This window comes from Pan paniscus, chromosome 18, assembly GCF_029289425.2.
Source record: "Pan paniscus chromosome 18, NHGRI_mPanPan1-v2.0_pri, whole genome shotgun sequence".
Lineage (NCBI taxonomy): Eukaryota > Metazoa > Chordata > Mammalia > Primates > Hominidae > Pan > Pan paniscus.
In genome coordinates this window covers 84,917,395-84,939,160 of record NC_073267.2, presented here as the reverse complement: position 1 = coordinate 84,939,160, position 21,766 = coordinate 84,917,395, and the positions used below count along the sequence as shown (strand labels likewise).

The 21,766-nt window shown below is 51.7% G+C and overlaps 1 protein-coding gene across 4 annotated transcripts; it reads left to right on the top strand.

The window, feature by feature from the left end:
• Positions 1-9,499: 9,499 nt before the first annotated feature.
• Positions 9,500-19,652, top strand: LOC100979112 (chymotrypsinogen B). 4 transcript variants are annotated; one of them, XM_003829531.6, is made up of 7 exons: positions 9,500-10,227; positions 13,813-13,916; positions 14,014-14,093; positions 14,186-14,264; positions 14,493-14,673; positions 15,114-15,247; positions 15,690-19,652. In XM_003829531.6, exons 1-7 carry the CDS (start codon positions 10,176-10,178, stop codon positions 15,849-15,851), a joined length of 792 nt encoding a protein of 263 aa, XP_003829579.2. In that variant the 5' UTR covers positions 9,500-10,175; the 3' UTR covers positions 15,852-19,652. The 4 variants fall into 4 exon arrangements, with proteins under 4 accessions (XP_003829579.2, XP_063454111.1, XP_034796606.1 ...); XM_063598041.1 differs by having other exon boundaries at positions 14,186-14,673; XM_034940715.3 differs by having other exon boundaries at positions 9,500-13,916.
• Positions 19,653-21,766: the final 2,114 nt, after the last annotated feature.

Genomic DNA, 21,766 nt, shown 5'->3' with positions numbered 1-21,766 from the left:
ATTCTTCTTCTCATTATTATTACTGATACTGAGGCCAGGAGGGCCTTACTCTGAAGGGGACATTTAAGCAAACAGCCTAGGAGTTTGTCGGAGCAGTCCAGAGCATCCTCGGAGGAGAGGAAACGAACCTGGGGTCGCAGGACCCAAAGAGGCCTGCGTCCCTAGGGCAGCGAAGAGCTCAGAAGTCGAGGGGGCGGGCCCAGGAGGGCCCTAAGGAGACGGTACTAGAGCCTCAGGGGCAGCCCCTAGCTATAAGCTGGCTGAGGCAGATGGGGGAAAGGGCGCAAGCCCTCACCTGGCCTGAGTGACCTGTGGCCCCAGCTGTGTGGCCTTAGGAGCTAACCGCTGGCCAGGACGTCACCCGCCATGTCCCCAACCCCGCAAAGGCTACAGAGGCTTGTGGGAACCGTGCAGCTGCAGCAGGGGTCGGGGACAGGCACGCACAGGTGTTCCCACTCCACTGCTCCTGGGGAAGGGACCCTGCCCCCACACTGCCCTCCAGTCCCCATGGGATCTGGACCCGAACGGCGAGGAAGGAGCCCGGGGACACTCAGGACAGATGAGTCAGGACACACGCGTGAGCCGGGGCCCTGGTGGGTCGGGGAGGCAGAACCATGGCCTTGGCCAGAGTGGGAGCGGGAGGGATGAGCTAGGGGTCCCCACGTGCTGCAGCCTCCTGGCCACCTCTTCCTTTAGTTACCTTGAAATGCCCTCACTTAAAATGTATATAAAGCCAGGTGCAGTAGCTCATGCCTGTGATCCCAGCACTTTGGGAGGCCAAGGCAGGAGGCTCACTTGAGCCCAGGAGTTCAAGACCAGCCTGGGCAACATGGTGAGACCCCATCTGTACAAAAAATAAATTAGTCAGGTGTGATGGCGCAGGCATGGAGTCCCAGATCCAGGCTGGGACTTGGGAAACTGAGATGGGAGGATCACTTGAGCCTAGGAGGTGGAGGCTGCAGTGAGTGGTGATCATGCCACTGGACTCCAGCCTGGGCGACAGGGTGAGAGCCTGTCTCAAAAAAACAAAAACAAACAAACAAACAAAAAAACAACGAAGTGGATATAGGTTGATGACTTGTGAGGATCCAGGCACCCCTGTAACCACCACCTGCCTCAAGGCAGAGACCATTTCCTTCACAGCCCCTTGGCAGTCAATCCCCCATCTCCAGAAGCAACCACTGTTCTGATTTCTTTACCCGGAGGTTAGGTTTTGGTTTTGGTTGAAAGAGGCTGGTTCTGATGCCCAGGCTGTAGTGCAGTGGCATGATCACGGCTCACTGCAGCCTCAGCCTCCTCAGCTCAAGCAATCCTCCCACCTCAGCCTCCTAAAGTGCTGGGATTACAGGTGTGAGTCATCGCACCAGGGGATGTTGTTGTTATTGTTAAATTTTAAAAACTGTTAGCAGCCAGGTGCAGTGGCTCATGGTTGTAATCCTTGCACTTTGGGAGGCCAAGGGGAGAGGATCCCTTTAGCTCAGGAGTTGAAGACCAGCCTGGGCAGCATAGTGAGACCCTGTCGCTAAAAAAAAAAAAAAAAAAAAAAGCCAGGCATGGTAGCTGGCACCTGTAATACTGGGGATGCTAAGGTAAGAGGATGGCTTGAGCCCGGGAGGAGGAGGTTGCAGTGAGCTGAGATCACGCCACTGCACTCCAGCCTGGGAGACAGAGCCAGACCTTGTCTCACACACACACACAAAAACAACTTTAAATTGTGGTAATACACATAACAAAATTGACCATTGCACCCGTTGTTTGTTTGCTTGTTTGTTTGCTTTTGAGATAGAGTCTCACTCTGTCGCCCAGGCTGGAGTGAAGTGGCATGATCTTGGCTCACTGCAAGCTCCGCCTCCCGGGTTCATGCCATGCTCCTGCCTCAGCCTCCTGAGTAGCTGGGACTATAGGCACCCGCCACCATGCCCAGCTAATTTTTTTGTATATTTCAGTATAGATGGCGTTTCACTGTGTTAGCCAGGATGGTCTCGATCTCCTGACCTCGTGATCCGCCCACCTCGGCCTCCCAAAGTGCTGGGATTACAGGCTTGAGCCACCATGCCCGGCCCGCACCTGTTTTTAAGTGTACCATTCAGCGCTAAGCATGTCCACAGTGCCGTGCGGCCACTCATCTCACGGAACCGAAACTCTGAATCCTGCCCATCAGTTAGTTTTCGGGTTCTGGAATTTCATGTGAACAGAACCCAGGTGTTTCTGGAAATCCGGCTGCTTTCACTCAGCATCTTGTCTTTGGAGTTCACTCACGCTGTTGCAGATAGCAGCAGTCTCTTCCTTTTTATTGCTGGAATGCACTACAGTTTGTTTATCTGTTCTGTAGTTTTGATCTATTATGAATAAAGCTGCTATAATAAATAAAACATATATTAAAACATCCAAAGGCAAGTCTTTATGCAGATGTGTGTTCATTTCTCTTGGGCAAACACCTAGGAGTAGGCCAGGCACGGTGGCTCATGCCTGCAATCCCAGCACTTTGGGAGGCTGAGGTAGGCAGCTCACTTGGGGTCAAGAGTTCAAGACCAGCCTGGCCAACATAGTGAAACCCTGTCTCTACTAAAAATACAAATAGTAGCTGGGCATGATGATGTGTGCCTGTATTCCCAGCTACTCGGGAAGCTGAGGTGGGAGAATTGCTTGAACCCGGGAGGCGGAGGTTGTGGTGAGTCGACCAAGCCATGGCACTCCAGCCTGGGTGACAGAGCAGGACTCCGTCTCAAACAAAAAAACATGAGTAGAACAGCAGGGTCGTAGGCTGGGCCTGTGATTATGGAAACTGTCAAAGTGTTTTCTCAGTGGCCATCCACTTTTCCTTCATAGCAAAGCAAAGCAGGATCTGAGTCTGCAGCCCCCTCTGAGCATCTGCCCTTCTGAGAGGCACCTTCATAAAATTCCCTTGCCCCCTTCCGAAAGGCAGAGGACTTGGGAGCTGGTACACAGTGGGTTAGGAGGTGAGACCCTTCTCTCTTTTTTTTTTTTTGAGACAGGGTCTCACTCTGTCACCCAGGCTGGAGTACAGTGGCATGATCACGGCTCAGCACAGGCTTGACCTCCCAGGTCCAGCCTCCCAGTTAGCTGGGACTACAGGTGTGGGCCACCATGCCTGGCTAATTTTTGTATTTTTTTGTAGAGACAAGATCTCCCTATGTCGCCTAGGCTGGTCTCAAACTCCTGGGTTCAAGCAATCTGCCTGCTTCGGCTGCCCAAACTGCTAGGATTACAGGTGTGAGCCACTGTGCCTGGCCAGGACCTTTCTCATGGCACCAGTGGACTTGCCTAAACTTACCAAATGGAGCGGTTTAATGGAATGGTTCTTTGCCTAAACCCTTTCCACTGGGTTTTGTCCCTGACCAAATGAGGCTGGGGGAATGTTTTTTTAGAGAAAGCACAGGGTGCTCCCTGAGCCAACGAGATCCCATGCAGCTTGCTTAGAAAACAATTGTCCCCCTGCTCCATGTTGATGCCTGGCTAGCAATAGTGGGGAGATGGGCTGGGGGGCGTTTCCTGACCCAGGAGGACAGCGAGTGTGGGTGCCGGATGTCCAGCAGGCGCTCAGCCCTTGTGGAGATCAGTGACATCTGCCCAAATGGGAACCAGCGGGGGCTGCTTATTCAGAGCTTGCCACAGCAAGGGAGTCGGCCTCTGTCACTTGCATTGACTAAGACGCCAAGGCCGGCAGGGTAGAGGGAAAGCTTCATGGAGGGAAGGGGAAGGCTCGCTGTGTCCTGGCTGGTGGCTATTGGTGTGGGGAAGTGGGAGGCAGGCTGCTGTGTGGTCTGCGTGTTTGTCCCACTGACACTTGTATTGAAATGTTATTAGTTTTTTGTGTTTTGTGTGTGTGTTTTTTTTTTTTTTAAGAGTCAGGGTCTTGCTTTGTTGGTCCAGGCCAGAGTGCAGTGGTGCGATCACAGCTTACTATACAGTCTTGACCTCCTGGGCTCAAGCGACTCTCCCATCTCAGCCTCCCGAGTAGCTGGGACCACAAGTGCACGCCACCACCCTGGCTAATTATTTATTTTTGCAGAGATGAGGTTTCAACATGTTACCCAGGCTCATCTTGAACTCCTGGGCTCAAGTGATCCGCCTGCCTTGACCTCCCAAAGCACTGGAATTACAGGTTCGAGTCACTGCACCTGGCCGCATTGTTTGTATTAACAGGTGGGACCTGTAAGTGGTGATTAGTGTGTGGGGTGGGGGATGGGGCTCTGCTTCCCAGGTGGGATTAATGCCATTATATTAATAAAAGGCAAGCAACCCCCCTCGCGTCTCTCTTTGCCCTTCCACCTTCCACCAGGTGAAGATATGGAGTTCAAGACATCAGCCTGTGGCCAGGGTTGCCAACCCTGCCTGTTGACTTTGGACTTGCAGCCTTCAGAACTGTGAGAAAATACATTTCTATCCATTATAAATGACCCAGTCTGAGGTATTCTGTCCCGCAGCACACAGGGCCTCAGGTGCAGGCGCGCTCCGAACTCCGAGTGGGCGTCTTCTGTGACTGTCAGGACGTGTGTGGCTTTTCAGGGCTGGCCAGTGGGGCTGCTGCTGTTTGGAGCCCTGGGCTGGTTGCTGCGCAGTGGGCAGAGTTCTGTTTTTTTAGGCGGTCTGTCCCCTGTTCGCGTGTGTATTCAGTCTCTCCCCTTCCGTGCAGAGTTTTGTGGCACGGGCGTGGGTACCGGGAGCTGCAAAGAGCTGGGGCCATTTCTCAGTTGACGGCAGGATCTACTCTTGCAGGTGGTGGGGATTGGTGGGGTGGGTTCTACGGAGAATTGGCATTCTATTGTGAGGCCACCACTGTGGTTATCACTGAGAGCTCTGATGGAGAGACAGGTCGGCTCCCTCAGCCGCAGTAAGGGGATGCCCGTGTGGGCGAGGGAGTCTGGGGGAGATTTGGGTTCAGGGTTTTTTATCCTTGTTCTGTCTGCCTAAAAGCCCTTGCCCTGTGTCTCAGGGTGCCCACGCCTGATGTGTAGTTCCTTAGCTTAGGGAGCATGGTGGGGTTGGGCATAGTGTATTTAACAATTTTTTTTTTTTTTTGAGACAGGGTCTCACTCTGTCGTCCAGGGTGCAGTGTAGTGGCGCGATCTCGGTTCACTGCAACCTCCGCCTCCCGAGTTCAAGCGATTCTCCTGCCTCAGCCTCCTGAGTAGCTGGGATTACAGGCATGTGCACTACACCCAGCTAATTTTTATGTTTTTCGTAGCAATGGGGTTTTGCCACGTTGGCCAGGCTAGTCTTGAACTTCTGACCTCAGGTGATCTGCCTGCCTGGCCTCCCAAAGTGCTGGGAGTATAGGTGTGAGCCACTGCGTCTGTCCTAACAGGTCTTGCACCTCTAGCTCTGACAGGCCCCTGGCTTGTCCTCAGCCATGTCTGTCCTGTGGCCCCTGGAGATGGGGGCTCCTCCAACGCTTTCTGATTGTCAGCCGTGCTCTAGGCTGAATATTCCCTTCCTTCAGCTTCTCCTTTTCCCTGAATTTGCTCTCCATAGCCATTGGAAGAAGACTTCTGACTCCACAATACTTAACAGCTTTACCGAGCTGTTAAGAGCTGTTATGTGTAATTCACATACCATACAATTCGCCCATGTAAAGTGTGCAATTTGATGGATTTTGGTTTATTCCACTGATTTTATTTAATTATGGTAAAATATAGGTAACATAAAATTCGCTGTTTTAACCATTTTTTTTTTTTTTTTTTCAGATGGAGTTTCAGTCTTGTTGCCCAGGCTAGAGTGCAATGGTGCAATCTCGGTTACCGCAACCTCTGCCTCCCAGGTTCAAGCAATTCTCCTGCCTCAGCCTCCTGAGTAGCTGGGATTACAGGTGCGTGCCACCACACCCGGTTGATTTTTGTATTTTTAGCAGAGATGGGGTTTCTCCATGTTGGTCAGGTTGGTCTCGAACTCCTGACCTCAGGTGATCAGCCTGCCTTGGCCTCCCAAAGTGCTGGGATTACAGGTGTGAGCCACCGTGCCCAGCCCATTTTAACCATTTTTAAGTGTACAATTAGTGGCACTAATTACATTCTACAATACTAATTACATTCACAATTTGTGCAAGCATCACCACTATTTACAAAATTCTGTACCCAGTGAACAATAACTCTGCATTCCTCTCTCCCCTCAGTGCCTGTGGGCCTCTAACCTAGTTTTTGTCTTTATGAATTTGCCTGTTAAGAATGTTTCATGGCCGGGTGTGGTGGCTCATGCCTGTAATCCCAGCACTTTGGGAGGCTGAGGCGGGCAGATCACGAGGTCAGGAGATCGAGACCATCTTGGCTAACATGGTGAAACCCTGTCTCTACTAAAAATACAAAAAATTAGCCGGGCGTGGTGGTGGGCGCCTGTTGTCCCAGCTACTTGGGAGGCTGAGGCAGGAGAATGGCGTGAACCTGGGAGGCGGAGCTTGCAGTGAACCGAGATGATGCCACTGCCCTCCAGCCTAGGCGACAGAGCGAGACTCTGTCTCAAAAATAAATAAATAAAAATAAAGTTTCATATATTAGCTGGGTGTGGTGGCGCATGCCTGTAATCCCAGCTACTCAGGAGGCTGAGGCAGGAGAATAACTTGAATCTGGGAGGTGGAGGTTGCAGTTGAGCCGAGATCATGCCACTGCACTCCAGCCTGGGTGACAGAGTGAGACTCTGTTTCAAGAATAAAGTAAATAAAGATGAGACACTCCAAGTCAGCCAGGCGTGGTGGCTCACAAAAAAGTTTTTCAAAAAAAGGTTTCATATAAATGGAATCATGCAATAATTGTCTTTGTATTGCTTATTTCACGTAGCAGACATCATTTTAGATTCGGCCGGGTGTGGTGGCTCACGCCTGTAATCCCAGCATTTTGGGAGGCCGAGGCAGGTGGTTCAGAAAGTCAAGAGATTTTGAGACCATCCTGGCCAACATGGTGAAACCCATCTCTACTAAAAATACAAAATGAGGTGGGTGTGGTGGCAGATCCCTGTAATCCCAGCTGCTCCGGAGGCTGACGCAGGAGAATTGTTTGAACCCGGGAGCCGGAGGTTGCAGTGAGCCAAGATTGCACCACTGCGCTCCAGCCTGGGCAACAAGAGCAAAACTCTGTCTCAAAAAAAAAAAAAAAAAAAAAAAAATCCATCTTTTGGCATATATCAGTACCTGATTCATTTTGTTTTGTTTTTGTGTTTGTGTTTGAGACAGGGTCTCACTCTGTTGCCCAGGCTGGAATGCAGTGGCACAGACACAGCTCACTTCAGCCTTGACCACCTGGGCTCAAGCGATCCTCCTGCCTCAGACTCCCATGTAGCTGGGACCATAGGCACATACCACCACACCCAGCTGATGTAAGAAAAAAATTTTTGTAGAGACGGGGTCTTTGTTGCCAAGGCTGCTCTCAAACTCCTGGCCTCCCACAGTGCAGGGATTACAGGTGTGAGCCCCCACACCAGGCCTGCTTCATTCCTTCTTACGACTGAATAATAGTGGTGTGGAGAGCTCATGTCTTACTCATTCCTCTGCTGATGAACAACAGCGGTGATTTCTGTCTTTTGGCTGTTGGGAATAGTGCTGCTGTGAACACTGGTGTGCGAGTGTCTGCTTAAGTCCTTTTATTTTGGGGGAGTGGAATTGTCGGGTCATGAGGTAATTCTGTTTATTTTGTGGAATTGCCAAACTGTTTTCTTTGCACTTCTTTTTACTCTTTTTTTTGAGACAAGGCCTTGCTCCGCTGCCTAGGCTGGATCTTGGCTCACTGCAGCCTCGATCTCCCAGGCTCAAGTTATCCTCCTACTTCATCTTCTTGAGTAGCCGGGACTATGCCACCACGCCACCATGCCCAGCTAATGTTGTTTTTTTAAAATTTTTTTGTAGAGATGGGGTCTCACTATGTTGCCCAGGCTGGTGTTGGACTCCTTGTCTTAAGTGATCCTCCCATCTTGGCCTCCCACAGTGCCAAGATTCCAGGCGTGAGCCACTGTGCCCAGCCATGCCGAACTGTTTCCATAGCAGCTTCACCATTTTACATTCCCAGCAGCAATGTATGAGGGTTCCAGTTTTTCCACATCCCACACTTGTTATTTTCTGTTTCTTTAAATTGTAGCTATCAGCCTGGTGTGCTGGCTCACGCCTGTAATCCCAGCACTTTCGGAGGCCGAGATGGCTGGATCGCTTGAGGTCAGGAGTTTGAGATCATCCTGGCCAACATGGCAAAACCCCATCTCTACTAAAAATACAAAAATTAGCTGGGCGTGGTGGCAGACGCCTGTAATCCCAGCTACTTGGGGGGCTGAGGCAGGAGAATCGCTTCAACCTGGGAGGCAAAGGTTGCAGTGAGCTGAGGTCACACCCCTGCACTCCAGCCTAGGCAACAGAGCGAGACTCTGTCTCAAGGGAAAAAGAAAAAAAAAAGGGTAACATGGTGATGTGAACTTGTGAAATTTTCTCTTTAGTATATAAGTTTAGTTTTGCTTTATAGTTGTGTGTTCTCCAGCAGCGGTGGGCATGGGGAGGGGATATTGTAAATGCCAAGGTGACCTGGCCCGCTGACCACAGAGCCCAGGGCCTTCGATGGAAACACCATCCACCCACTGCGTCTTACTTTCATACCCTCATCGTCCGGAAATGCAGTGCAGCCTGTCCTGTCCAGCCTTGCCCCAGGTGACTGTGGTCACTACATTACATGCTCATCTGTGTCGTGTGTGTCTGTCATGAGCGTCTCAGGCCCATAAGGGCAGGGATGCTGCGGGCTCTGTCCCCTGAATATCTGCCCACAGGGTGCTGAGGATCCCTTGGCCTTCACTTCCTGCCCAGTCACTGACCTGTCACCCACAGCTGTCTTTCCTCCTTGTTTTGTGACAATGAAAAAAGTTTTTCTGCTTCCTCAAAATTTATTTTCAGACAGGCGCAGTGACTCACGCCAGTAATTTCAGCACTTTGGGAGGCCAAGGCCAGAGGCTCACCTGAGGCCGGGAGCTCGAGAGGAGCCTGGCCAACTTGGTAAAACCCTGTCTCTACTAAAAATACAACAATTGGCCAGGTGCGGTGGCTAACGCCTGTAATCCCAGCACTTTGGGAGGCCGAGGAAGGTGGATCACCTGAGATCAGGAGTTTGGGACCAGCCTGGCCAACATGGTGAAACCCCGTCTCTACTAAAAATATAAAAATTAGCCAGGTTTGGTGCTATGCCTGTAATCCCAGCTACTCAAGAGGCTGAGGTGGGAGAATTGCTTGAAGCTGGGAGGTGGAGGCTGCAGTGAGCGAAGATTGTGCCACTGCACTCCAGCCTAGGCAGCAGAGCAAGACGCCATCTCAAAAAAAAAAAAAAATAGCTGGGTGTGGTGGGCACCTGTAATCCCAGCTACTTGGGAGGCTGAGGCAGGAGAATCACTTGAACTCGGGAAGCGGAGGCTGCAGTGAGCTGAAATTGCGCCACTGCACTCCGGCCTGGGTGACAGAGTGAGACTCCATCTTAAAAAGTTTGTTTTCTGTGTCATTTTATGGTGCGGAATCAAAGTTCCATTTTGTAAGAAACTGAAACTTTATGAAATGATTAGTTCCTTATATCATGAGTCATTGCAGAAAAAGTGAATTCTGTTGGGTGCTGCAGCAGAGGTGGGACACGTGTCAGTGGCTTTGTCCACCTGTTATGGCCACCAGCAGATTGGTCCTTGTCACCCAGACCCTCGCCACACTCAGAAGTGGCTTGGCTTCACTGGTGACGTGCAGTGACACTCTGGAGAATTCACGATGCCCTGAGTCACCCTTTGCTTCTAGGACAGTGTTAGGCGGAAACACCCTTCACTGAGAGCCTGAGTTCCCGGAGACCTGGTTCCATGACAGCAGCTGGGCCTCCACGAGCCCTGGGGTGGAACTGCCTCCACTTCCCCTCTGGGAACAGAAGAGCCTGGTGCCGTCTCCTGGCAGGGATACTGCAGCTCACAGCTGGCTCTGTGGGATCATGTCCCCAAGGCTGACCGGTGATGTCAGCGCAGCTGCCCCTTTCCCAGGGACTGGGGTTGTCTGGTAGAGAACCAGGCGGGGCTCTGTCTCCACTTATTGCCCAAGGTCCCTGGGTAACAGGGAGGGTGGGCTCAGGCCTCCCTGGCTGGGGGAGAGGGGGGCTGGGCTCCCTGCCCCCCCAGGTGGTAAAAAGGGCCCCACAGCTGGCAGGCCCCACACCTTCTGAGGCAGTGGCATGGCTTCCCTCTGGCTCCTCTCCTGCTTCTCCCTTGTGGGGGCCGCCTTTGGTGAGTGCTGGTGCCCGAGGGGTCTGTCCTGAGGGAGCCCTGAGCCTGGCTGAGAGGGGGATCTGAGTCCCCTGCTCTGCCCCCTGGGGCCTCATCCCCAGCACAGGTAACCTGAGGGCTCAGGAGAGGGTCCATTCTGGGGCTTTCTGAGCCCACACAACCTGCTCCAGGGGTGGGAAGGACGATGCTGGTCTCTGCCATGGTCTGAGGCTCCAGAAGTGGCTGGGGTGGGGGTGCCTTGTGCAGGGTAAGGTGTGGCCCCAGGAGACCTCCCAAGGCCTCCACCGGGGTTTTTATTGTGCTGGGTACTTGCCAAGCATTTTCTTCCTTTCTTTTTTTTTTTTTTTCCGAGACAGAATTTCACTCCTATTGCCGAGGCTGGAGTGCAATGGTGCAATCTCCACTCACTGCAACCTCCATCTGGGTTCAAATGATCTTCCTGCCTCAGCTTCCCGAGTAGCTGGGACTACAGGCGTGGACCACCAACCCTGGCTAATTTTTAGTAGAGACGGGCTTTCACCATGTTGGCTAGGCTGGTCTTGAACTCCTGACCTCAGGTGATGCCCCCGCCTCGGCCTCCCAAAGTGCTGGGATTACAGGCATAAGCTACTGTGCTCAGCCGTGTTTTCTGTTTTTTAAAAGAGAAATAGTAAAAGAAAATACAGAAAAGAATATGACATCCTAGTATCTACTGTCATAATTCAGCAAATCTTTTTGCAGATTTGCTTCAGACATTTCTAAAACAGATTTTACTCAGGCTTCCCTTTTCTCCCTCCTTCCCTCTCTGGAATGTGAGCTTGATTCTGAACTTGCTATGAATAATTGCAGTGTGAGCTTATACACATGTACTACATATTTATACATCTATACATAAGGTTTCAAAAAGGTTACATCAATGGAACGGTATTCTATCCTGTTTTTGTTTTTGGTTTTGGATTTGGTTTTGAGACAGGGTCTCACTCTGTCACCCAGGCTGGAGTGCAGTGGTGTGAGTTTGCAGCCTCAAACTCCAGGGCTCGAGTGATCCTCCCACTATAGCCTCCCGAGTAGCTGGTGCCACAGGCACGCTGGCTAAGTTTAAAAACTTGTTTTGTTTTGTTTTGTTTTGTTTTGTAGAGATGGAGGTTTTTTTTGTTATGTTTTTTTTTTTTTTCTTTGAGACAGAGTTTCACTCTTGTCACCCAGGCTGGAGTGCAGTGGCGTGATCTTAGCTCACTGCAACCTCCGCCTCCTAACCTCCGGTGATCCGCCCACCTCAGCCTCCCAAAGTGATGGGATTACAGGCGTGAGCCACCGCGCCCGGCCTGGGGTCTTATTATGTTGTCCAGGCTGGTCTCTAAATCCTGTGCTCAAGTGATCTGCTCACCTCAACCTCCCAGGGTGCTGGATTACAGGTGTGAGCCACTGCGCCTGGCTGATGTAACTAATACTCCATTCTACCTGCATTCTACAACAGTGTGCTTTTTCCCTACTCAAATCTTCTCACTTCCTGCATGTTGACATGGAGCTTCAGCTCATTCACCTGCATTTTTATAATGCGTGCTCTGTTGTGTGAGTATGCCACCATCTATTTCTCTTACTTTATTTTTATTTTTTGAGATGGAGTTTCACTCTTGTCGCCCTGACTGGAGTGCAGTGGCATGATTTCGGCTCACTGCAACCTCCACCTCCCAGGTTCAAGCATTTCTCCTGCCTCAGCCTCCTGAGTAGCTGGGACTACAGGCATGAGCCACCACCCCCGGCTAATTTTTGTATTTTTAGTAGAGACTGGGTTTCATCATATTGGCCAGGCTGGTCTTGAACTCCTGACCTCGTGATCCACCTGCTTCGGCCTTCCAACGTGCTCTTTCTCATTTTCTTGCTATTACAATACCAGTTTTTGATGCTCTGAAACGTCAGGGAGGCACCTTGCCTGCCTGTGTTCCTGTGGGCAGGAGAGGCAGGGGCTGCCCTGTAAGCAGGCGAATATGACCCCAGAAGGGGACGGCTGGTCTGAGGGACTGGGTGTGCTCAAATGTAAAACCCAGTTTGTTGGGTTGGCCCGCGCACAGGAGTCGAGAATCTGGTCCTGACATAGCAGAGGCATGGTGGGCATGTGTGGAACACCTGACTATTTTCATTGTTCTGTTTTCTGCTTCCGATGTGCCATTTTATGGTGTGGAAGTAAAGTCCAGCTGTGTTTGTTTTGATTTTTTTTTTGAGATGGAGTTTGGCTCTGTCACCCAGGCTGGAGTGCAGTGGCACGATCTCAGCTCACTGCAACCTCTGCCCCCCAGGTTCAAGCGATTCTCCTGCCTCAGCCTCCCAAGTAGCTGGGATTGTAGGCCTTTGCCACCATGCCCGGCTAATTTTTGTATTTTTAGTAGAGATGGGGTTTCACCATGTTGGCCAGGCTGGTCTTAAATTCCCAACCTCAAGTGATCCACGCCGCTTGGCCTCCCAAAGTGTTAGAATTACAGGCGTGAGCCACTGTGCTGGCCAAAGTCCAGTTTTATTAAATAAGAAACCAAGACCGGATATATGGGGGCTCATGCCTGTGATCCCAGCATGTTGGGAGATCAAGGCAATAGGATTGCTTCAGCCCAGGAATTTGAGGTTGCATGGCCGGGCACGGTGGCTCACACCTGTAATCCCAGCACTTTGGGAGGCCGAGGCGGGCGGATCACAAGGTCAGGAGATCAAGACCATCCTGGCTAACACGGTGAAACCCCGTCTCTACTAAAAATACAAAAATTAGCCAGGCGTGGTGGCAGGCACCTGTAGTCCCAGCTACTCGGGAGGCTGAGGCAGGAGAATGGCGTGAACCCAGGAGGCAGAGCTTGCAGTGAGCCGAGATCGCGCCACTGTACTCCAGCCTGGGCGACAGAGCAAGACTGTCTCAAAAAAAGAAAAAAAAAAAAAAAAGGAATTTGAGGTTGCAGTGGGCCATGATCGCACCACTGCACTCCAGCCAGGGTGACAGAGCAAGACCCTAACTGGAAGAAAAAAAAAGAGAAACCTAAACTTTACACAGTGTTTCCTGAAATTGTGGAATTCAACCTGCCCACCCAGAGTCCACGGTGCCATTTCACTCTCCCGTCTGCAAATTGTCAGAGCCCCAGATTCCTGGTGGACTTGGGGTTATCAGATTTTCTTCCCACTTCCCCTCTCGCCACCAGTCTAACAAAGGCGCGTGGGCCAGTGGAGCTCACGTGGTTCTGCTGCCCTTTTTATAGCTGAGGACACCAAGGCCTGAGTGCTGCCCTGCCCGGTCTAGGGTCACACGGCAAGGAAAGGGTGGCCTCGAGGCTGAGCCCAGGCAGTCTTACAGCCCGGCCTGTTTTCTGCTTCTTCAGGCTGGACAGGCCCCAGGTAGGAGGAGACATGACGCTCTGCATCCTGGAAGGATGACTGGAGCCAGCAGGCTGAGAGTTGGGAACGTTTGAGCCTAGAGACTTGGGGACCAGGGAGGCGGAGGCGGCATGTGCCAGGGAGGTCCTGAGCTGGCCTCAGTGGACTGGGGTAGAACTGGGAGACCTGCACGCAGGCAGGTGAGGCCCAGGTGGGTTTGGGGCCTCAGCCCTTCTTCACCCCACTCCCCCCCAGGCTGCGGGGTCCCCGCCATCCACCCTGTGCTCAGCGGCCTGTCCAGGATCGTGAATGGGGAGGACGCCATCCCCGGCTCCTGGCCCTGGCAGGTGTCCCTGCAGGTGAGGGGGTTCTGCAAGGTGGGGGGCACCCTGGGTAGGGGCCAGGCTGGGGGTGCCCCCGGGTGGGAGGTGCTGACCCTCCCCATCTTGCTCCCAGGACAAAACCGGCTTCCACTTCTGCGGGGGCTCCCTCATCAGCGAGGACTGGGTGGTCACCGCTGCCCACTGCGGGGTCAGGTGAGGACCGGGCAGCCCCGGGCTCCGCTTCCAGCCCCGGTCGGGTGGGAGGGGAGCAGGGCATGTTCTCTCACCCACAACGCTCTGCCCAGGACCTCCGACGTGGTCGTGGCTGGGGAGTTTGACCAGGGCTCTGACGAGGAGAACATCCAGGTCCTGAAGATCGCCAAGGTACCCAGGCCCCATGCAGCAGAGGGCAGGGCCGTGGGCACGGGGGGAGACCCCTCGGCTGCTTCAGGGACAGGCGCCCAGTGGGGCCGGGCTGGCCTCGTGATTCCCATTCCGGCCCTGGGGATGGACTGCTCCTTAACGGGCACCAGGGAAGGAGTCTGTCCTCGAAGCCTGCAGGTCCTGCCTCCTCCCAGGGCCTCACCCCGGCACTCTGGCCCCCACCCCCAGGTCTTCAAGAACCCCAAGTTCAGCATTCTGACTGTGCGCAATGACATCACCCTGCTGAAGCTGGCCACACCTGCCCGCTTCTCCCAGACAGTGTCCGCCGTGTGCCTGCCCAGTGCGGACGACGACTTCCCCGCGGGGACACTGTGTGCCACCACAGGCTGGGGCAAGACCAAGTACAATGGTGAGAGGCCGCGGGGCTGCCTCTGGGGTCTGGGCTGCCTGGCTGTGGAGTCCCCCTGTGACCATTTGGCTCTTCTTGTTCGGCTCTAAATTCCAACACACTCCTAACTGCCCGTTCGTTATTGAAAATCTTCTGAATTTAAAATCCCCCAAATGCAAATAAAATCCAGGTCGGATCATGAGGAGCCTGCACAGGGAGCTTCTGAGCAGCGCCCAGCCGGGTGAGCCCTGCCCTGGCTGACCTGCCTGGAGTCGCAGCGCGGGGCTCCCACCCGGGCAGGGCCGAGGCCCCCTTGTCCCACAGGCGCTTCTGAGGCTCCAGGGGCCGTACCCAACATCGTGGTGATGGTGCAGGGGAGGGCAGGCATGTCGGCCCCGGGTCTCTCCCTCCACTCTTGGCTGAGTGAGCCCAGGGGCCCTGACCCTCCTCCTGTCCTGCAGCCAACAAGACCCCTGACAAGCTGCAGCAGGCAGCCCTGCCCCTCCTGTCCAATGCCGAATGCAAGAAGTCCTGGGGCAGGAGGATCACTGACGTGATGATCTGTGCCGGGGCCAGTGGCGTCTCCTCCTGCAAGGTGAGGCTGGCCCTGCCCAGGCCCTGGCCAGGCGAGCGGGGTGCAGGGGAGGTCTGGGCTTTCCACCCCTCTCTGCTCTCATCTACTAACCCCACACCCTCCTGGGGCCCAGTGAGGGCCAGGACTTGGGGTCACAGCTGCCCATGAGGGTTCCTCCAGGCCATGCAGCTGAGGCTGCCCCTGGGGACTTCCTTGCAGCCCTGTGAGCTGGAGAGATGGATGGTGCCCCGGCTTGGAGAGGGAAGCCACCTGCCCCAGCTCCCTCCAAGAGTGCATGGCAGAGTGGGGGCTGCCATGTGAACCCAGATCTCAGGACCCCGGCACAGCCCCTATGCCCATGCTTACCATTTCTCCGCAACCCTCCCTAGACTCCACCAGGTCAGGGTCCCCTAGGCCCTGGCACCCCTTTCAGGCCTAGAGATACTTCCTCTCCTTCCTGCAGGGTGACTCTGGAGGCCCCCTGGTCTGCCAGAAGGATGGAGCCTGGACCCTGGTGGGCATTGTGTCCTGGGGCAGCCGCACCTGCTCTACTACCACGCCCGCTGTGTACGCCCGTGTCACCAAGCTCATACCCTGGGTGCAGAAGATCCTGGCCGCCAACTGAGCCCGCAGCTCCTGCCACCCCTGCCCCAAGATTTCCCATTAAATGCATTTGTTTAGAAGCCCTGACTGCACTGCCTGTGTCTGTGTGGCCCAGGGGAGGTGGGCTTGAATTTGTCCTTGTCACCCACAAAGGGGCAGCACTACCGTTCCCTTTCCAGGCTGCAGTTCATGTTGGCAACCCAGCCTTCTCAGGAAGCTGAGGTCTTCATATCTCTTCCCTGCTCACGGCTCCACCCTGGGTTTAGAATTTAGGCCCTACATGCTGAAGCTAGCTTGACCCGTGGGGCTTTCTGGAAGGCAGCAGTCCTTGGCCAGGCTCTGCAATCCATAGCCCCCTGGGGTTGTCACTGGGACCACTGCTGACCCACACACTCCAGGTGCCTTTCTCTGCCTTTAGTCCCCCATGTCCAGTGCTCAGGAATGTGCATGCAAGCATCACCCCCTCCCCCGTCAGACCCCAGCCCCTTACACCTTCTGCATCCACTGCTGGGAGCTGGCGCCACTGTCCTCTCAGCTCCCACACTCTTCCCCGCCTCCCTCTCTGCATTTTCTGTGACCCCGCAGTTAGACTTTTTTTTTTTTTTTTTTTTTTTTTTTTTGAGACAGAGTCTTGTTTTGCCGCCTAGGCTGGAGTGCAGTGACATCTTGGCTCACGGCAACCTCTGCCTCCTGGGTTCAAGCCATTCTTCTGCCTCAGCCTCTCAAGTAACTGGGATTATAGGCACTCACTACCACGCCCGGCTAATTGTTGTATTTTCAGTAGAGATAGGGTTTCGCTATGTTGTTCAGACTGGTCTCAAATTCCTGACCTCAGGTGATCTGCCTGCCTCAGCCTCCCAAAGTGCTGGGATCATAGGCATGAGCCACCGCGCCCAGCCTCTGCAGTTAGATCTTGAGGCTTCCTCACGCTCAGCTTCCATCACTTCGGCCAGGCCATGGAGGGGGCCGGTTCCTTCCCCAGGATGTGTTCGGATTGGCGGTCTCTCTTTCTGGAACCTTTCAGTCCTTCCTTTAATGCAGTGAAAATTTTGTTGGAGAAAATTCTCCTGTCATTCCACTGTCAAAAGATATTTATTCATTTTGATCTTGTTAAAAGTTGCCTGTCACTCTGAAAAATAATTTTTGTTGCGGCGTGCATGTGTACATGGATATTTGGACTTGGAAGGTGTTTCAGTGTCTTCTGGCTTCTGTTGATTCGTGGAGAAGTCAGTGATTTACTGTTGCTTTTTAAAAAGGTTTAATGGATTTTCTTTGGATGCTTTTAAGATTTTACCTTTGATTTTCGTTGGTTTACCAAGATGCTTAGTTTCTTAGTTTCCTTTACTCAGCCTGCATGGGGTTCTTAGACAGTCTTTTTTAGGGTCTTGCTTTGTTGCCCAGGCGGGAGTGCAGAGGTGCGCTCTCAGCTCACTGCATCCTCCGTCTCTCAGGTTCAAGTGAGTCTTGTGTCTCGGCCTCCCAAGTAGCTTGGAGTACAGGCCTATGCTACCATGCCCGGCTAACTTATTTTATTATTTTTTTTTTTGAGATGGAGTTTTGCTCTTGTTGCCCAGGCTGGAGTGCAATGGCGCTTTCTCGGCTCACTGCAACCTCCACCTCCTGAGTTCAAGAGATTCTCCTGCTTTAGCCTCTTGAGTAGCTGGGATTGTAGGCATGAGCCCCCGCAACCAGCTAATTTTTGTATTTTTAGTAGAGAGGAGGTCTCACCATGTTGGTCAGGCTGGTCTCAAACTCCTGACCTCAGGTGATGCACCCGCCTCGGCCTCCTAAAGTGCTGGGATTAGGCATGAGCCACCGCGCCCAGCCTCTGAGTGCTTTTTATCATGAAAGGTGTTGGATCTTGTTAAAGGCCTTTTCTGTATCCATTGAGGTAATCGGTGATTTTTTTTCCTTTCATTCAATTAATGTATATTACACTGATTTTTTTTTTTTTTTTTTGAGACAGTCTCACTCCATCACCCAGGCTGGAGTGCAGTGGCACGATCTCGGCTCACTGCAGCCTCCACCTCCCAGGATTAAACAATTCTCCTGCCTCACCCTCCCAAGTAGCTGGGATTACAGGCGCCCACCACCATGCCCGGCTAATTTTTGTATTTTTAGTAGAGATGGGGTTTTGCCATGTTGGCCAAGCTGGTCTTGAACTCCTGACCTCAGGTGATCCACCCATCTTGGCCTACCAAAGTGCTAGGATTACAGGTGTGAGCCACCACGCCTGGCTCGTTAATTTCTTTCAGCAGTGTTACATTCTTTTCTGTGTGTAAGTCTTTCACTTCTTTGGTTAAATATATTCCTATGTGTTTGATTGTTTTAGATGCTCTTGTAAATGGAACTGCTTTTTAAATTCCCTTTTCAGATTGCTCATTGCAGGTGCAGCTGTGAAGAAACAAGTGATTTGGGTGTATTGAGCTTGTTCCTTGCAACTTTCCTGAATTTGTTTATTAGTCTGAGTAGCTTTCTTGTGGATCCTTTGGGGTTTTCTATATATAGGATCATATGATCTACAAATAGAGGTAGTTTTACTTTTTCCTTTCCAATTTGGATGGCTTTTACTTCTTGTTTAATGGCTCTATCTAGAACTTCCAGTATGGTGTTGGACAGCAGTGGTAAAAGCAGGTATCCTTGTCTTATTCTTGATCTTAAGAAAAAAGCTTTTTGGCTCTTCACCATTGAAATACGTTATGTGTGGGTTTTTCAAAAATTCCCTTTATTGTGTTAAGGAAGTTCCTTTCTATTCCTATATTTCTCAGTGCTTTTTATCATGAAAGGTGTTGGATCTTGTCAAAGGCCTTTTCTGCATCAATTTAAGTGATCATGTGATTTTCCCCTTTCATTTGATTAATGCATATTACGCTGATGGATTTTCTTGTTATTTCCTATAGCGCTTGGCATGCTGGGATAACTCCCACTTCATCATGCTGTATAATCCTTTTAATATGCTGTTGGGTTCAGTTTGCTAGTACTTTATTGAAGGTTTTTGCATCTATATTCATGAGAGATACTGGTTGGTAATTTTCTTATGTTTTTATCTGGCTTTTGTATCAGGGTAATGCTGGCTTCCCAATCTGTATGTATCCATTTGTGATTTTTTAACATCACAAATTTAGATATTCAGCTCAGTAATTTTCAGTGTCTTCTTTTCTCATAAAAGTATTTCAGGAGGCAAGCTTTCCTCCAAATACTGCTTTCATTGCAGTTTTTTTTTTTTTTTTTTTTTTGAGATGGAGTCTTGCTCTTATGCTCAGACTAGAATGCAGTGGCATGATTTCTGCTCACTGCAACCTCTCCTGAGTTCAAGTGATTCTCCCTCCTCAGCCTCCCAAATAGCTGGGATTACAGGTGTCCACCACCATGCCTGGCTAATTTTTGTATTTTTATTAAGAACAGGGTTTCACCATGTTGGCCAGGCTGGTCTCGAACTCCTGACCTCAACTGATCCACCTACCTCGGCTTCCTAAAATGCTGAGATTACAGGTGTGAGCCACCACACCTGGCCTTTTTTATTGCAATTTGATACACACTTTATAGTTCTAAGTCTTTTTCATTTCCTCCCCTGCACAGTGCCTCGGCATGACCCACTTTATCCTGAGGGCACCTGCAGGCCGGGGGCAGGCACCCATTGCCCCAAAGCCCTGGAGCTGGGTCGGAAGCAGAGCAGAACCCTGGTGCTCACTTCCTGTTTTTTCCTCGCACAGCCGAGTTCACAGCCTCCTGCCTTGGGCCACAGCCCTAGCCTCCCCACGTAACCACAGGTTCCGATCTTTGCTTCTTCTCCCAGGTCTTCCTGTCTCTTGATGTTTCCCTCTAAAGATCCATCATGGGCTGGGAATGGTGGCTTACGCCTGTAATCCTAGCACTTTCGGGGGCCGAGGAGGGCAGATCATGAGGTCAGGAAATCGAGACCATCCTGGCCAACATGGTGAAACCCCATTGCTATTAAAATACAAAAATTAGCCAGGTGTAGTAGTGGGTGTCTGTAGTCCCAGCTACTCAGGAGGCTGAGGCAGGAGAATCGCTTGAACCCAGGAGGCAGAGGTTGCAGTGAGGCGAGATCTTGCCACTGCACTCCAGCCTGGCGACAGAGTGAGACTCCATCTAAAAAAAATCTATCATGGCTGGTCCTGTGGGGCAGCCAACATTCCACACCAACCTGGCATCTTGGCAGGAATGGAACAGGCTCCCTCCTGCATTTTCTCCTTCCCTGGCTTTCCTAATACCTTTCTCTGCCCGTGCACTGTCAGCTGTTCTGATGATGCGTCTAATAGGTTGGAATTAAGGTTATAGATGCAATTTAATTATGAGGACATGAAGAGAAATTAACTTGGAGAATGGATGTGTGAAGAGGGGAAAAGCAAAATGAGAGAGAGCTTGGGCACAGGAGTGGGACCCAAAGTCGACTATTAAAAATAGTATCAAGCCGGCCGGGCGCAGGGGCTCACACCTGTAATCCCAGCACTTTGGGAGGCAGAGGCAGGCGGATCATCTGAGGTCAGGAGTTCGAGTCCAGCCTGGCCAACATGGTGAAACCCCCATCTCTACCAAAAATACAAAAATTAGCCAGGTGTGGTGGCACATGCCTGTAATCCCAGCTACGCAGGAGGCAGAGGCACAAGAATTGCTTGAACCCAGGAGGCAAGAGGTTGCAATGAGCCAAGATGGTGCCACTGCACTCTAGCCTGGGCAACAGAGTGAGACTGTCTCAAAAAAAAAAAAAAAAAAAGCAGAGGCGGGTGGATTGTTTGAGGCCAGGAGTTTGAGACTAGCCTGGGCAACATAGACTCCTTTAAAAAAAAGAAAAAGTAGCTGGGTGCAGCGGGTGGCACCTGTAATGTGCTGCTCAGGAGGCTGGGGCATGAGGATCATTTGAGCCCAGGAGTTCGAGGCTGCAGTGAGCTATGATCACACCACTGCACTGCAGCATGGGTGACAGAGCAAGACCCTGTCACCCTGTCTTTCTGTGTGTGTGTGTATTTTTTTTTCTTTTTTTGAGATGGAGTCTTACTCTGTTGCCCAGGCTGGAGTGCAGTGGTGCAATCTCAGCTCACTGCAACCTCTTCCTCCCAGGTTCAAGCAATTCTCCTGCCTCAGCCTCCTGAGTTGGTGGGATTACAGGTGCATGCCACCATGCCCAGGTAATTTTTGTATTTTTAGTGGAGACAGGGTTTCACCATGTTGGTCAAGCTGGTCTCGAACTCCTGACCTCAGGCGATCCACCCACCTCGGCCTCCCAAAGTGCTGGGATTACAGGTGTGAGCCACCGCGCTGGGTCTCTCTATATATAATTAGAGCCACCGCGCCCAGTCTCTATATAATTAAGAGCCAGGTTTCTTAAGGAAACTCCCAGCTCAGTGAGGGAGAACTGCTCTTAAACACAGAGGAAATTACATATATTTTATTATGTCAACAACCATCTACATAAAAATAAATGTGAGGCGTAAGTAATATAAAAATGGAATAGCAAGCACAAACCTGGCTAAGGGACTTTTCCACTTGCTGGTGAAATCTGCGTCTGTCCCCCGCTCCACCCACCGGCCTCCCAAGAGTCTGAAAACGACCCGGTATAAGGCTGCCACCTGGTGGCCAATTTGAAAACTGCATATAGCTATGCCTTACTGTTCCTAACCCAGCGTTGTTTCAAAGAAATACAAGGCGAGTCAAATGGATGATTTTAAATTTTCTGGTAGCCCTACTGAAAAAGTAAAAAGAGGCCGGGCACGGTGGCTCACGCCTGTAATCCCAGCACCTTTGGGAGGCTGAGGCGGGCGGATCGCTTGAGCCCAGGAGTTCGAGACCAGTCTGGGCAAAATAGTGAGACCCTCTTCTCTACAAAAAAAAAAAAATGCAAAAATTAGCTGGGTGTGGTGGTGAGACCCTGTCTCTTTAAAAAAAAAAAAAAGAGGGACTGGCGCGGTGGCTCAC